This window comes from Cornus florida, unplaced genomic scaffold, assembly GCF_030987335.1.
Source record: "Cornus florida cultivar Cherokee Brave unplaced genomic scaffold, ASM3098733v1 CherokeeBrave_3.0.0_Hap2_Chr07, whole genome shotgun sequence".
NCBI classification, from domain to species: domain Eukaryota; kingdom Viridiplantae; phylum Streptophyta; class Magnoliopsida; order Cornales; family Cornaceae; genus Cornus; species Cornus florida.
In genome coordinates this window covers 3505236-3522328 of record NW_026775577.1, presented here as the reverse complement: position 1 = coordinate 3522328, position 17093 = coordinate 3505236, and the positions used below count along the sequence as shown (strand labels likewise).

The 17093-nt window shown below is 34.5% G+C and overlaps 2 protein-coding genes across 3 annotated transcripts; both read right to left on the bottom strand.

Moving 5' to 3' along the window:
* Positions 1 to 3024: 3024 nt before the first annotated feature.
* Positions 3025 to 4646, bottom strand: LOC132315788 (UDP-glycosyltransferase 90A1-like). The gene has a single exon (XM_059814189.1). The coding sequence runs from the start codon at positions 4592 to 4594 to the stop codon at positions 3182 to 3184; it is 1413 nt and encodes a 470-aa protein (XP_059670172.1). The 5' UTR covers positions 4595 to 4646; the 3' UTR covers positions 3025 to 3181.
* A 5711-nt stretch (positions 4647 to 10357) lies between these two features.
* LOC132315785 (uncharacterized) lies at positions 10358 to 16838 on the bottom strand. 2 transcript variants are annotated; one of them, XM_059814188.1, is made up of 7 exons: positions 16613 to 16838; positions 12949 to 13116; positions 12365 to 12656; positions 12137 to 12243; positions 11859 to 11991; positions 11526 to 11720; positions 10358 to 10913 (listed from the first exon to the last, which is right to left on the bottom strand). In XM_059814188.1, exons 3-7 carry the CDS (start codon positions 12635 to 12637, stop codon positions 10629 to 10631), a joined length of 993 nt encoding a protein of 330 aa, XP_059670171.1. In that variant the 5' UTR covers positions 12638 to 12656; positions 12949 to 13116; positions 16613 to 16838; the 3' UTR covers positions 10358 to 10628. The 2 variants fall into 2 exon arrangements, with proteins under 2 accessions (XP_059670171.1, XP_059670170.1); XM_059814187.1 differs by lacking the exon at positions 12949 to 13116 and having other exon boundaries at positions 16613 to 16837.
* Positions 16839 to 17093: the final 255 nt, after the last annotated feature.

Here is a 17093-nt window from a genome sequence, read left to right as displayed (position 1 = left end):
TGGGGAGGAATGCAAAAGATAGATTTACGAAAAAACGAAAAACTGATTTTGACTAAGAAAAATATACACGAAGAAAAAATTTATTTAAATATAGGTTAACATCAAATTTTTATATAATATTTTAAGTTCATATTCCTTTCCTATTCAACACTTGATGTAGTACATTTTTTAAATAAATTTAGTAATTTTTTAATTTAGGTATAGAAAAAATCGTATTCTTTTTTTTTTTTTAAATAATAAATAAAAAAATAAACTTTGGGATTTTGTTTAACCAGTAAAAAAATGGGTAATGATTATTTTTAAAAAATTTAAAATTTTAAACGTGTTTCTAAATAGTATTATTGGGCCACGTTAGATGGGAGGATGAACATTATCCTCCAAAAAGAGGACCCAGTATTGTCCTTATTTTACCCAAAATAATAATAATAATAAGCTACATTACAATTATGAGTTTATATAAGATTGCAAGAAAGGCCCATTTGTTAACCCTTAATGGAGTGTAGGCCAAAAGGTGATGGTGATAGAGATTTTACATATGAGTGGTGTGGTCCAGCATACCTATACGGTGGAAAGTACCTTGGAGGCTTCTTTATTCATCCAACATCAAATGTTAAATATCTTTTTCCTTTTTTTTTTCCCAAAAGTTCAAGAAAATACAAATGGACGGTATATTTTGCATTTATAGAGATATTCATAGCAAAATTAATGTTTTGTTTGGTTGAAAGGAATTGAAGATTGAATTAAAGAAAGTAAGAGCGAAACAAGAAACTTCTCTTATTTGGTTGGAAGGAATAAGGGAAGAGATGACGGAAGTAAGGAGAGAGGAAGCATCTATCCTAGTCCATGCAAGTTTTTGAAAAAAAATTTTATCCGTGCAAAATTAGACTGAAGATGCATCATTCACATGGCAAAATGTGGACTTTGTGGTGAAACAGATGAATCTATTTGCCATTTTTTTTTTTTTTTTTTTTTTGCCCCAAAGGTTAGCTTCATTTGGCACTTTAGCCCTCTGAGAATTCAGTTTCAAGGTATCAGTGGGTCTTGGGTTTCTAGATGGAGAGAGTTATTTTCAATGTGGCGGAAAATGTATACACTCTTCAACTTGGAGTTTATAACTATTAATGAATAATGACAGTCTAGAGTAGAAAGGACTATAGTTGGGATCATCCAAATTTGATCTTGATATTTAAAAAAGTAGATATTTTCTTACCTTTTATCATGGAAAGCCCCACAAAGTTGATTCTCAATTGAAAAGAAAAATAATAAATAATAAAATAAATACTCTTGAAGCCATGAAAAAATTTTCTAACTGAAAAAACAAATCTTCAAAATCATGAAAAAACTTCAAATGCCATGTTTGGGAATATGAAGATTTGAAATTATAAGAGAAAAATAAAATAAAATATAAACTAAATTTGTTACAATTTTAAATTTAAAATTAGGATTGTCAGAATGCTGACAGCTTAGTTCTAATAAGAATTAAGATAAATAAATTTGTCCATCAATTTTTTTGATGTGGCAATGGTTAAGTTTAACACTCTGATCCCCTCTTTCATGTATTAGTTAGGTTGAGAATTGAGATAGATTTTATAACTATTAATGACCATCTATACTCTATAAGTTGAAGGGATTATAGTTGATATAGTTGGTATCATCCAAGATATTGATATTTAGTGATATTTTTTTATCATAAAAAGCGGAAAAAAGTTGACTCTCAATTGAAAAGTAAAATAATAATAAAATAAATACGCTTGAAGCCAAGAAGAAATTTTCTAGCTAAAGATACAAATCTTCAAAATCATGAAAAAATTTCTAATTGTTTATGCACTTAAAAAAAGTAAATGGGTGAATCAAACCTGGTCTAGATTCTAGAAGAAGTAGGCGTGTCACAGAGGGAACTATTGGAAGACAATGGAAGAACGTTACAGTGACTGCTCGAACATTACCATTTCTGAGTTTTGTGGTCACGCATCTGTTGTAATTGGATTAACCATTTTCAATACCCCACTCTGCTTATGTCAATATCACTCCTTCACATGTTTATAAATCAATAGCCGGCTCCTTCACATGTTTATAAATCAATAGCCGGCCTGCTAATTAAGTTGTACAATCCTTCTCAACGGATGTCCTTCTCACGCTCTGAATGCGCTGTTGTTTTTACGCTCTGCGCGCTCTGACTCAAATTTTTACTATTTATAATTTAATTATGCTGCTCTTATGCTCCCGTTCGCTAATTCGCTTCCGCTCTCGCTTTATGTGACTTAACCTATGAACACTCCCTTCAACTTCACAAATTTTAATACTTCGAATGTTTATGTCTTTCAAGTATGACTAAGTATGTAATTCACAGCTCCAAAAAGAATATGGACGGGTATAGCTTCTTGCTTATTAAGAACACAAACAATTACATGCAGTATAATCTTTTTCATATATTTTTCTTTTTAAATCATTTAAAAGGTATATATAGTTATCATGTTGTTCTTGGAATGCGAATTCAGACAGTCTTCATGTGTTTTTGTTATCTACTTATGTGATAATCATTAAGTTTAACTCCCTAAAATATATATGATCGAAAAATAATATAATTGATGATTTTGTTATACCGACTACATAAATAATGTAATGTAAGGATTAGTGATTGGAATAAGTACCTATAAAAAAAATTTGTTTGTTTTTAAAAGCTAACAACAGCCTTTGCTAAACGCTATTTATTAGAATAACTACAAAAATCAATACGTTTTTATAGACTATAACTATATTTTAAAAAGTACCATGAGTTTAGTTTTTTCGTTTTTTTTTTTTTTTTTTTTTTTTTTTTTTACCATTCACGGTAGAAGGCTGGATAGAGTTGTCTCTCAATTGGAAAGGCAAAAAGTAATTTTACAAAAAATACATTGAAGCCATGAAGAAAATTTTCGAATATTCAAAATCATGAATAACTTACTGGGAGAACGGATATTTAAAATTTTAAAAATTAATTAAATTTGTTTCATATCTTCCAATTTAGCGGTGGCAAACGAAACATAACTTTAAAAAAACAAGGCATTGAACTCTCATATATCTACTATTTCTTCTATATTGGTTAAATACAATCGTCTCTTCTAGAAGCAGGAAGGACAATAACTAAAGATATTATTCAATATTGGTAGTCTCATTATTGAAAAAACACTCCTACACACAATCAATGAGCCAAAGGTCTTATTCCATGCAACTCATTGATGAGCTCATTCAACTCCTTCCACGAAGACCCACCTTCCTCCATAGCTCTCTTCGCCGCCTGACCCACCTCCACCACCTTCTTCCTCACCATCTTCCCTTTCTCACCCTCCATCAACTCCCTCACCATCTTCTCCAACCCTTCCCACTTCACAAACCCTCTCACCGACCCATCACACGTCTCCACCCTCATTCCCACCTTTATCTCCTCCACCACCATCCTCGCATTCAGGTGTTGCTCCGCCATCATCGGCCAAGCCAGTATCGGCACCTCCGCGCATAAACTCTCCACCGCCGAGTTCCACCCGCAGTGACTCAGAAACCCCTTCACACTCTCATGCCCAAGTATCTCCCTCTGATCAACCCACTCTCTCACTATCAATCCTCTCTCTCTAACTCTCTCTTCGAACCCATTTCCTAATTCTTCCTCTTTTTTCTTCATAACCCACAAAAAATTCACCATTGATTTCTCTAACCCAACTGCAATTTCATGTAATTGTGCTTCTGATATCTCCGCTTGAGAGCCAAACGCCACGTAAAGAACAGAGCTCCCCTGTTCTTGCTTTCTGTCTAGCCAATCAATCCATTTGGGCTTTGGTTCTGATTTGTGCTTGAGTTCTTGGGCCAAACAGAGAGGTCCAATACACCAGGCTTTGGGCTGGGAGTGACTATTCCAGTAGTCCACGAACTTGGGCTCGAGATCGTAGAAGCTGTTTACTAAAAGACCATAACTCTTGGACGTTGATATGGCTGCCTCGACCACGAACTCGAAGTATGGGCCCTTGGGCTCAGGGTCCGAAAACGGTGGCCCGAAGTCGTTTCTTGTGAGCTTGATCCATGGAAAGCTGGTTAAAGTGAAGGGCTCGTCATCTGAAATGGGTTTTGAGATGAGTTGATTATTGACCGCGTCTCTGGATATGGACCCCGCGTAGTTGTTCATTCCGTAATAGACCAATCTTGGGAGGCCCAATTTGGTGGCGGAGTCCAAGGTCCAGCCCAAGAAGCCGTCGGAGACGAGGAAGGTGATGTTTGGGAGGGAGTTTAAGGTTTGTTCGAAGTGGGGTTGCATGAGCTTGGTGGCGTTGGCGAAGGGGACGAAAAGGGACATGGAGGGGAGTTTGTCGGTGCTCTCTATGCCGGAGGGGATGTCAGGGATGTTTTCCGGGAAGGGGAGGGAGAGGACGGAGGACGCGGTGTCGGAGAGGGAGGTGGAGATGAAGGGGAGGTTGGCGGGAGTGGTGAGGACGGTGACGGAGATGTGGCGGTGGAGGAGGAGGCGGGCTAGGTGGAGGATTGGGATGGTGTGGCCTTTTGACATGAAAGGGAAGAGAACTGCATGGATGTTAGATGATTCTGAATTAAGATGAACAGAATCCATCCTCTCTCTCTCTCTCTCTCTCTCTCTCTCTCCTCTCTCTTTGGTTGTAACTTGTTTACTTCATTTGCTAACGTAGGGCTTATTTGTAGTTGATTTAGTGTGTAGTTCAATTTTGCTGGGGTCCACTGGTTTGGTTTATGTCATGTGCTACGTAGGCAACCCTTGGATCACATTCTTCTTCTGTTTTTTTCCTTTATTTTCAAATTGATAAGTGATATCTGAGTTTATCAATTATGTCTTTTGTTAATTATATATTTTTTATATAATATAAAAGGCATATATATATATATAAGATTATTATTGTGTCATAATTATAAAGAGGACAGCTTGTGGATGGTTGGTCAGAGTAATTGTTTTGCATTAATGCCTAGCTTTACAAGGAAAGAGACGACGTGTTGAACTACTGCATGTGCCAATGTGCCAGCTCTTAATTACACATAATAAAGAGAGGGTTTGTAACAGCAAGTAATTTGACTGTGCATTTAACGACAAAATGGAACTGAACGACAAGATGGCTTCAATCTTCCTACGTCTTGTCATAAACCGACAAGACACGAGTCGGATTCGATGGCCGACAACAAGTCTGCTCATTTCTCCTCAAATTTTTATATTTAATTTTATTAATTTTAATTTCAATTTCAAAACTCAAATTTATGCAGTCAAACATAGAAATATAAGTAACATTGTATTAATTGTGATAGAAATTGCAAAAGATTCTTCTTCAACTAAAAATATTCGTAATATGAAGTAAAGTTTTGAAGGTTGAGATTTAATGCTCAGATACACAATCTAGGTACTGTAATTGTGATTTTCACCACAAACACTATTTTATTTTCAAATAAGTAATAAAAAAGTTAGCGCTAGTTTAATTTATTTGTCACTTGAGAAATAGTTATCAAAAATTCAGAAAAATAGATTGAAAAAAAATTTAAAAAAATTATAAATGGCAGTTCTCTAATATTACATTTTTTTATCAAAAAACTGAACAAAACAAAGTTTTTATACAGTTTTCTATTTTCAGTTACAATTCTTTTGTTTCATTTTTGTCATTTGTTGGTCATGTGCCTAATGCAACAATTTAACATCGCAAATACAACTTTAAACTTTTAATCAATAATGTAACAATTTACATATAGACATGTTAAATTCTCAATTGAATAGTTTATAACGTTGTAACACGATTTAATATATTTTACAGGTATCTTTGATATAAATATATTGCATAACTTTTTAAAAATATTACATGTGTGTTACATTTTAATATATAGTTGTATTGCACTGTGATATAGCTACGTTGCACCATAGCACAGAATCTCTCTTAAACACAAAAAAAATCCAGATTCAGACGACGGGTCAATCCATTCATCTCTAGGTTCAAAATCGTATTTAATAATACCCGTTTGACCTAAGATTAGAAAGTGAATTTAGTGAGAATTATGTTAATGATAGTGATAGAAATGTGAGAGGCTTTTGTAGCTTCTCAGTTAAATCTAGATAGATAAGATAGGGAAAATCTGAATCACATATAAGCGTATGGTAACGGGCTGTTGAGTTTGCAAGTTTTCATGAAGGGGACCTGAGTTGGACCAGCACCAGTTGTCCACTCAATATATATATATATATATATAGTGAGGATATGCAAAGGTTATTATCAAAATACACAGCATATGAATACAAGACAAGAGACTTATGAGTTCAGTTTTTTTTTTCTGTCACTATCAACTAAAATTGGCTCCTAATATTAGAGCATCACAGTGTGTTATATATTGACGAAACTTATTTATGTTTTCTTATATATAACTAAACTTGTTTTCATGTAAGAGAAGTAAAAAAAAAAAAAAAAAAACTATATTACAATAATGAGTTTATATGTGATTGCAAGAAAGGCCCATTTGTTAAACCTTAATGAAGTGTAGGCCTAAAGGTGATGGTCATAGAGATTTTACATCTGAGAGGTGGTCCAGCATACCTATCTATACATAGGAAAGTGGCAATGTCTTTTCTACATTGGAAAGTACCTTAGAGGCATCCTTAATTCATCCAACGTCAAATGTTAATAATATAGGGAAAATTACATATAAATGGAGTTAAAGTTCCATATTTACTTAGAGGCTGAGTTAAAGTTCCATATTTCTCTAAAATGGATTGCTGAGGTGGCACATGATTTTTTACTGTTTAAAAATTGTGATGCCTAAAATACCCTTCCGCGAAGGTACTACTTTTTCTTCGAAGGTACTACTTTTTTGAACTGAAGGTACTACTTTTTAGCGTCCAGGTACCATATTTTTTAAACACTCGCGAAGGTGCTACTTTTTCTTTGAAGGTACTACTTTTTTGAACTGAAGGTACTACTTTTTTATTAGGGAAGGGCATTTTAGGCATCACAATTTTTTAAACAGTAAAAAATCATGTGCCACCTCAGCAATCCATTTTAGAGAAATATGGAACTTTGACTCAGTCTCTAAGTAAATATGAAACTTTGACTCCATTTATATGTAATTTTTCCAATAATATATATATATATATATAAGGATGAAATATCCTAACACAAGAAAGATGGATGTGGACACATCCATCTTTCTTGTGTTAGGATATCTCATCCAATATCCATCACTCTCCTTCTCGTCCTCCTCCTAACCCATTTTTTCTTCCCTCCAAGCTGGCGAAGTGTAAGTGTATATATATATATATATATATATATATATAGTGTCCCCGACATTACCCCAAGGACAAGGCTACCCCATTGGGAAAGAATCTTAAAACAAACAGCACAGAGGCAACTCCGTACTAGGATGGGCCATTGATGCACCGTCTAATAAAAGGTTACGGAGACTCAATTAATCCTCTGTTCTTGGACAACTTTTCTTCTTATTATATTTCACACGTGGCCTGTTCTTAATGGTCCATATCAGCATAGCAGATAATTCCTCTTAATGCGAAGCAAGCTTTGTCCATTTGTGGGGATTGCATGTTTGTCTTATTTCCATCCTTTCATGATTGATAGGCTGTTGATACTCTGTTAGAGCATTTATAACCGTTGTTATAAATGTTTGTCTTATCTCCGTCCGGTGTTGGGTTCGCCGGTGTTGGGTTTGCTGGTTGTGGCGCCGGAGTTACGCCACGTCAATCTCAACGGGTTCTGGCCTCTGTTTGTGCTTTCGTGTGGCTGTTGATGGGACACGTCTTGTTTGCGCTTTTGTGCTTTCGTGTGGCCTTGTTTCTGTGCTTTGCATGGGTCACGTCTTGTTTTGCTCAAAAGGTGTTGTGCTTGTGGTCCCAACTGTGGGCTTTTGTTGGGTCCATGTGCTTGGTTTTTTTTGGGTTGCTTTGTAAGTGCCGTTAGGGCTTCTGCTTACCATTTAAAAAAAAAAAAAACAAAATTTGATTTGTCAAGAATAGATTTATATAAAAATTTTGTACTACTTATTTTTAATTCTAACGATTATTTTATATATTTTGTGTAAAAAAATATTCTCCACTAACAACTAACCACTTGTCATACTAAGACCCTACATAATTTTTACAAACTTACGTGATTCATTTACTTTTTTGCGATTAAATCTCACGTCTCCATCCTCCCTCAATTAGGAAAAAATTAATAATTTCCCCTTATATTTCACTTTCTACAAAAACCAAAAATATGCAAAAACAATTGCGATTAAATTGACAAAAGAAAAAAAAAAATTTAATTTGTATAACTGTATCAAACAACAATTATATAAAATCGTGATTAAAATATATATCGAATCTTTGACTAGTACATATATATCTCATTAGAATAGATTATAAAAGGATAAAAAAATCAAAAAAACCCCTATAATCTATGGCGATGATTACAAAAGATAAGATGATACGAAAGTGATGAATCAAACTACTTTTATTAAAAAATAAAAATAAAAGATGGTTTCTTACCTTGCAGCGAATTGCAGATTCTTATCTATGGCGCTCTAAAAGTGAGAAACAAAGAGACGTAAAGGAATAAGAGAGAAAAAAGAGAACCGCGAGTGGAAAAAGGGAACGAGAGAGAAATTATGTTTACGTGGCTGTATAAAACCTTGATGATGTGGCAATATATCTTATCAGATTGCTGGTGATGAAATAAAATTATTAATCACATATGGTATTGTATATTTTACATAAAAAAAAATTTTAACAAACCAGAGATGCTCTTATAGCATGTTTTAAAGATCTTCAACACACTTATCTTGTTTTTTAACTCTCTAAATTTTAACGCACTTACGTTGTATTTTAATATATTTGCTCTAAATTTTAACACAAAATACTAATATGTTGAAACTAGACAAAACATTGGCTGAAATCTAAAATAAATGTGCTGAAAGATAAATTTAAGTCTGTTGAAAATCTCTACAACACGGCTGCACAAACCGAATTCTCTCCCAAACCCGAAAGATAGAATAGGGTACTTGTGTTTTTATAAGGGCAACTGTGCCAAGTCCGACTTGGATGTTGAAATGAGCCCATTCTTTAAGATGGTCTAACAGTAACAGACCTTAGGCACATAACCTAAGGCCTGAGCCCATAAAAGGCTTTCTAAATCGGCTCTCAAAAAGCTAGGCATTTATGGCTAAAACAAAAAAAAAAACCAGAAGAGCCTTCCCATCCATTTGCACGAGTTTATCCCAAAGTAACAATCTTTAGCAAACGATTTTTCATTTATTGTATTATGAACAATTACCTATAAGATTTATTATGGATAACAATTATCAAAATGTACCTAATTATTTATTTTGTAATTCTTTAAAGTAATCAATTGATGTACAAAAATTTAAGCAATATCTCTTCAAGAATTTAGAATAAATATATAGATTTCTCATGTCACGTTTTGTTACAAAAAATTACTAATTTTTGTATTTTGATTATTACTAATATTATGTATCTCATAAATAAGGTGACTTATAATTGAAACAAATTTTTTAATGCTTATGAAATTTCATTTTTATTAAGTAATTAGTCTTACCACCAAAGTCCTGGCTTTCCATGTCCTCCATCTTCCTAAACGGGGAGGTTAAGAATTCAAGTTCTAATGGAGGCATGAAAGTGTGAATAAATTTAGCTATCAGAATAATAAGAAATTAGTCTTATCGGATTTACTAAGGTTAAAAAGAAGGGAGAAAAGATACTTTCCCCCTTCTGGGAGGGAGGAAGGAATTTGGTGGACTTAAAATAATGCACTGCTAAGCCTACCACTACCCTCCCCCTTTCTTTTCTTTTTCCTCTCCTCCTCCACTAAATGAAGGAAAAGCATGAAAAACAATTCTCGTCCAATATTTAGCTGCTGCAACAGGAATTATGACAAACCTGTATATTTGAGATCAGATGCCAACTTGAATACTTTTACACCCTTCCTAAACCCCTCTAGCAAGCTAATGATCGCCCAGGCTCTAACAAGTTCAGCGGAAAACAAGCAATGAAGCAAATATTTCATTAATCTGATAAACAAGACGTATCGTGATTACTGTACCACAATGGGATTCTGGGAGGACATGGATGTGCAGGCAACAAGGGACTTGAGACGTCGTTAACGATAAATTTGTAGATCATTACTATATTGCAAGATAGATAAGAGCTGAGTACGTCTAACCTATTGTATAAAGGAGCCTCTGAATGAAAAGAACACACAAAGTTCCTGGATCTACGTCTCTCTAATGCCAAATAGTCGGGAGATAATAAAAGCTTGTTAAAATAGTCTATCTTCAACAGGGAAATTTCAAACTCTGAAAAACGAAATAGATCGGCATGCGATTGCAACAATAATATGCACAGCATAGAAATTATTGATAGATTATACTACACATCCGTAACAGAGGGAATGGTAGCTAAAAGTAAACCATATATGAAATATTATATATAAAAAAAAATATAAAACTCAAGAACATGCTCCAACCGCCTTTGCAAACATCTCAGTGTTTCATAGTATTTACAAGTAAAAGATAACGAACCAAACCAAAACAATGGAAGAGGACAAAATAGACAATACTAATCAAACCTCTATGTATGTTGTGTATGCCTCATGCTAGGAACCCAGAACAAGACCCTCTCGATCAATGTTGGTCACACGCAGTACTGCTTGAGCACTTAAAGGTGAGAGCTTTGACTGACAGAAGTTCTCCCAAGAACCCATCTCTGGGTCCTCAGATACTGTAGTTGGTGCTGGGTCATGAGATTTCAAGTATACTGTTTGCAGCTCCAGCAGGAGAGTGCGAGCAGCTTCCCTGGACTCGGGAAGCTGGTCACTGAGCTGCGATGCAGCTATTTGGATCAAATTGTCAATCCCGTAAGTTTTTATACCCTCAACTCCCTGTAACGCATGCAACAAAACAAAACGATGTTTAACAAACAATGGAAAAGATACCACCTTATAAAACAGAATTCACAACTTTGATTATAATGATTGGTTTATGTGCAAATTTTAGGACAGAGCCCTCACTAAAGATATAAGATCCAACACCATTACAAAGCGATCCTAGCTTCATCAAGCTCCAACTCGATCTCACATAATACATTTACAGCACGAAAGTCTCACATGCAGACTAGTTGGCACAATAAAGCAAAGAGTGATATCCATATGCCAATACATAATATGAGTTTAGAAAACTAAGTTGTTACCATTCAGCATTGTTTTTCCCCTGACAAGTGAATATATGTTGAATAAAAATAAAATATATAAATTTCAGAGGGGAAAGGTAATTCATAAAAGAGAGTTCCTTTGTTAGGCATTTTCATTTGTTTCCTATCAATCTCTTTGAGAAACAAGAGGACCATAATAGATGAAATCCTACTTGAAAGATTGGTAAACATTGATAAAACTTAAAAGGCTATCTTAAAGAGGGAAAGAACACTTGAAAATAGATGGGCTGTTTCAGCTATAAAAGTGAATGTTGAAGGAGAGTGTCTGGTGTCTAATTCTTACCAGTCGTGGTACACTTCGACAAAAGCACATTGAAGCCTTCGCTCGAATCCGAGGATTCCTGTGCTTAAGATAAGGTTGCAACTTTGGCAACAACAAGATGGGGGAAATCCAAGAAGTCATGGCTATTAAAGCCCTTTCAGCTGCCTCACATACGAATCGTTTGTCTTGTGAAGACTTGAGGAGAAGCTGTACAAGCTAAACCAAGGGCATTTGATCACATTGGGGGAAAATGAGGTAAGAATTAGTTTAATTGAAGAGAGAGCAATTCATCAGAAGGATAAATTAACTGAAGTGGCAGTAGAATTTTTAAAATAAATAAAATAGAACAAGTACCATAGGATCCAAAGAATCAATTATGCTGTCACTGTATGCATTGAAAATGTCTGCAGATGTCATTATTGCAGTTTTACAAACAGCGCTTCTTGGATTCTTCAGGGATTTCACAATAAGGGAGATCACATTCCCCCTATTTAACAAAACATAATGACAATTAATGGTGGTACAGGTCAAAAAATGAACTTTTAAGAACGAATTATGATAGCAAAATGGAATGAAGCAAATGGGTATGTAATTCTTCAAATCAGATCACCGCATAAAAATTCAAGACTTACAACATATCTAGCATTGCTTCCTTGTGAAATATAGATAATCGACGTACATTATTGAGGGCCTCACACACCAAAACCCAATCTTTGGAGTCAAGTCCAGTTGACAGTGTCTGAAAAGGGAACAAAAATGTATGGACATCATACAACCACATAATCTGAGTAACAGATGAAATTTACTTCAGAAGCTTTAGCTAAGCATCATGAGAAGAAACCAAACGAACATACTCTTACCTTGACACTCATATCCACATCTTCAACATCAGTCAAATTCTCAGATTCAATGTATTCCACTTCTGGAATTCCTACCTCTGCTCCAGCTTTCACAGTTTCATCTCCAATGATTGGAGTTTCAACCAGGGATGCAGTGATTTTGTGCCTTACTTCAACATCATTGTTAGTATGCTCAACATGAGGCTTAGTAAAGCTCCCCTCCTTACTGGAGCTCTCATTCTTCCTCTCAGATCCCTCTAGTGTATTAAGATCTCCGAGAGCTGTCCCCGACATCACTAAATGGCTTAAAAGCCTGAAGCAGAAAAGAAAATATTCAGCATAGGCAGTCCTTAAAGAATTTAAGGAAAGAGTAAAAATGATAATACAAATAGAGTAGCGAAAAAAATGATCCGTCAAAACCACCACCTCCTTTTAAAATAATAATAATAATAGATACAAAAGGATAAAAATAAATAACAAAAAAAAAAAAAAAGAGAGAGAAAAATTAGAAAGACGTAAATTCTGCATGGAAGCTACCACAAGAAGTACATGCAATACCCGAGTACATACTAAATGGGAAACACTACTACCATAATATCACTCACCATAGTTCAACAACCACAGAATAATCTAGAATAGTTTTCCCATTTCATCCATGCTGCTCTAATATATGGGCAACTTCCACTCCAGAATTGCTTTCTTCATGGTTTGCGTACCAACATAATAAAAAGGGTTCCTTAGCATCAGTTTTCACTGTTCTCTCAAGTTCATCCCTAATTTTGTAGAAGTTTCATTCGAAATATATTAAGTTAGTCTTTCGCAAACTTAAAACCTTCAAATTATTAAGAACCTCCATTAAAATCCCAGCTTGGTTAGAACCAGACCATAGGTTTAGAGGGGAAAAGTTAAAACAGCATATACATTTTCACTTGCACAGTTGCACAAAAATCAAATGGACTTGCTATTCCAACAACAATGTTCGATTATGTGCTAGTTGCCAAGACAGGTCATTTTAATCAGAACTCACTAGTACAAATAAACAGCTAATAATAGAAGGCTCGGCATCCTTGTAACTACACTTTACACAACTCAATTATACAAGTCAATTTAACCCCAATGGAGAAATTGCATTCACAGTGTAACCCTTGAGATAACTCAAAATTCCTTATAATTCAAAAGGTCTTCAAGAAATAATACTGTGTTATTAACCAAATCAGACAATTGGCAGTTGGCACCCATCAAGTCCAAAAGTTGTTGCATGTGATTGAAAATAAAAATATCATTTGCACCTGCGACCTTGAATATTTACTCCCTTCATCCCAATTTGATGGTGCATCTTTCATTTCTTAGACATCCCATTATAATTGTCCACTTTGTAAAGTCAAATGCAGGATTATAAACATTACTGTCACTTATCAAAAATAAATAAAGAAAAGAAAAGAAAAATAAATCACCGTTGCTTCTCATACATAACATAAGAATCTCTTAAATATGGGCCATGGAGGGTTTCTTTTTCTTTTGGAAAATTTATACTTTCTCATATATGTGAATGCTTTAAATGCATGTTATAAGTTGAAAGATCTAAAATGGACCATTAATATGAGACACATAATTTTAGGGGGCATTAGCACAATTGTAAGAACTCAGGTTGTATAGTGGTAACAGGTAAATGTCTGGGTTGTTAAGCAAAAGAAAGTGTGTTAGCAACCTCGATTAATGTAGACCAACACTAATTAATGGGCTATTAAGAAGAGAATAGCAAATATAGGCAAACTCAGAAATGAGAATACAGAGGTCATCATTCAATTATGGTTCCACCAACACAGGCATCAAGTGACTTAATTTTTCTTTTGGGACCCTATGCCTTTACCAATGGATCAAGCAATGGATATATTATAAAATAATAATAATGATAATAATAAGAAAAAAAGTATGTATATGAAGTTATGAACAAAACATTTGACAAACCCTTGGAGATATCCACTTAAAAAAGGCTATTATTCCAGTTGGGTCTCATTCAATCAAAGATGCTTAGAATGTGGACTATGAGATGCCCACCTAGTGTTAAACTAAGGACCACTTGAGATTGCTCGAGTTCAAAGAAAGTCAACAAGGATCTTCATGAGTAAAATGAGTTATATTAATTATATTAAGAAGAACAAAGGCAGAAACAAAATAATAGAACTAACAAGAACAAACACGACTTCCACTCTTCAATATTTTAAGTGCCTTTTAGAGTACTGGAGAGGGATTTATGTTGCTCTCTCCAAATAGTACAAGCATTGTGGACAGTAATTCTAATTAATAACTTAAGTGGAATTCCAAAGAATCTCAATCATATATAGACAGTCTCAATCATATACATATATAGATATTTATAAAAGAGGAAGGCAATGTTCTACACTTGATCTTCAAACGACACTTTGGCCAATAAAAAAGTATAGTAAATCTTGGGGGACCACTAAACTGTTTCGGCATGCAATTTTTAAAAAAACTTAAACCGCAGTATCATAAGAAATAATGACACTGCACAAGCTACAGATTTATGGTAGTGTTAGGATGTGAAAGATGATCAGATAAAATATTGAAAAGATGAATCAAAAAAACATATTTTAGAATTGGAAATGCCCTAAAGTACTTGTCTGGTCTGTTTTCCTCCAATTATAACTCCTCACAAATGTGTAATACTTCACAGTACTTCTATTTGAAATTCACAAGCACTCCATCATATGATATCTCTACATTAATTAAAATTAATCGTGTTTAATACTGCTCTCACCATGTAGTCATTCAACATGTGTCAGAGAAAAGGTAATATGCCTCATGGTATAAAAGCCAAAACTATTTTGAACTGTTCCTTCTTTCTCTTTGTTCCTGACTCCTTCATTCGACTAAACAATAGATGAGTATGATTATACAGGTTCATCCTCCAATAACCGGTGAAGCTTCTGACATGGCTTATTTATTTATATTAAAGCAGATAATTGAGCCATTGAGTTATCCTTAACTGTTAAGGTTTCTATAGCATTGTCAAAAGGCAGCACCTTAGAAAAGACACCATAATGGACCAAAAGGAGTTCTTACCTAATATAATAATACTTCTGTAGTTCTATGTGAAGAAGATAGTGTTTCTCTTCCGAAGAGTCATATTCCAAGCCTTCAGTAAGTTATTTAGCATGTAAATAAGCTCTTCTCCTTGCATATTCAAACTCATGTACAAACAACACAAATCTTGCCTTTCAATTGTCTGCATCAGGACATCACCACAATTTCTTTGACTTGGACTACACTCATTCAAGAATATGAATTATGTGTTTGGACTCCAGCAACTAAGGATTTCTTACTCTAAAAAATTTCCATCAGTTTTTCATATAGCAACCCATATTAATATCTCCAGCCAACCTATTCATAATCTGTCAATCTTTATCAAATTTCTTTGACCATCTCCTCTCCCTAAATGCATCCAACAATCCTTATATCTCTAGTTTTGCTATTGATCCAACTCTTTTAAGTTTGTTAAACGAGATTCAAGATCTACTTCTAGAACTTCAACATTCATATGCATAACCATGTTTCAATCACAAATTTTGAGCTTCCAGTTTCTACATCATTTAAACATTCAATTGGGCCCTTAATGCTGCAAATTACTCTTACTATTCATCCATTAATCTGAAAGTCCCAATATATTATAAAGCTTCATTTCCTATGTGTGGCAAAATAATCTAATCGGTCCCTGTACTATGCCAATGTGCTATTAAGTCATCCAGATAACCTAATCAAACCCTAATCCTACCCTGATCTCCTCTGAAAACAAAGAGAAAAAGCAATTTAGCTTCTAATCTGAAATACAGGAGTGAAATTAATACATCAGTATGCACAGTACGCATCATCAAACACTCAAACATGCTATAAAAACACTAAAATCTAACTAAAATGTGAGAAACAAATCGATACTAGAGAGAAGACCAGCTCTACCAAACACAGATAAATGTAGAGATCTAAAGCTCTGTCACGAGAAGCGTGAACTATAGCAAATAATAAAGAGTAAAAAGAACACACGTATAAGGAATATACAGATTGAAAAAAATACACTCATTGAAGTGCAAGATCTCGCTTCATACTACACTGTTAGTTCAAAATCTGAGTTTAAAGTATAAATTCAATCCGATTTCAACAAATATCTAACAGATTCGAAGTTCATACTAGACAAAACCAGTAGTTCAATACTCAATATACACACACATATAGGTAGAGAGAGAAAGCGATTACCACAGAGAAAGAAACCAAGTGAACGGCTAATCGATGATGAAAATGCTCGAAGTCTTCTTCTCTCGATATATATGTATATAGCAGGTTAATGTATAATCCAGAGAGAGAATTTAGAGAGAGAGAGTTTTTAGAGAGAGAAAGTTGTAACCGGCGAAAGGACAGTCATATGTTCCGCCGCTTTTGTTACCCGACCTAGGCCGGCAGGCACGAGAAATTGCATGTGAGCGCCGAGCAGAAGATATAAATTCGTGAATTTCACTTCCGAATATGCCCCTGTTTTTCTCATAAATATCCGAACTGCCTCTACTATTTACTGTTTACCGGTTTTAAAGTTGAGACTTCAGATTTTGAACTGACGCTCCAACATGAGGAAAAGCAATTCTGAGTTGATGCTTTGTCATTTGAAAGGGATTAGTAAATTACTTCATTGATTAGGAGGGTATAAACTACAATACAATCAACTGCATTATAGCTTTTGTGG

Bases quoted from the DNA above. Each gene is read 5' to 3' on its own strand.
- LOC132315785 (XM_059814188.1), bottom strand. From the start codon at position 12,637: ATGTCGGGGACAGCTCTCGGAGATCTTAATACACTAGAGGGATCTGAG. The intron at 11,721-11,858 runs GTACTTGTTCTA...CCCTTGGTTTAG, and splicing joins TTGATTCTTTGGATCCTATG to CTTGTACAGCTTCTCCTCAA. The intron at 10,914-11,525 runs GTAAGAATTAGA...CATGCGTTACAG, and splicing joins GTCGAAGTGTACCACGACTG to GGAGTTGAGGGTATAAAAAC.
- LOC132315788 (XM_059814189.1), bottom strand. From the start codon at position 4,594: ATGGATTCTGTTCATCTTAATTCAGAATCATCTAACATCCATGCAGTT.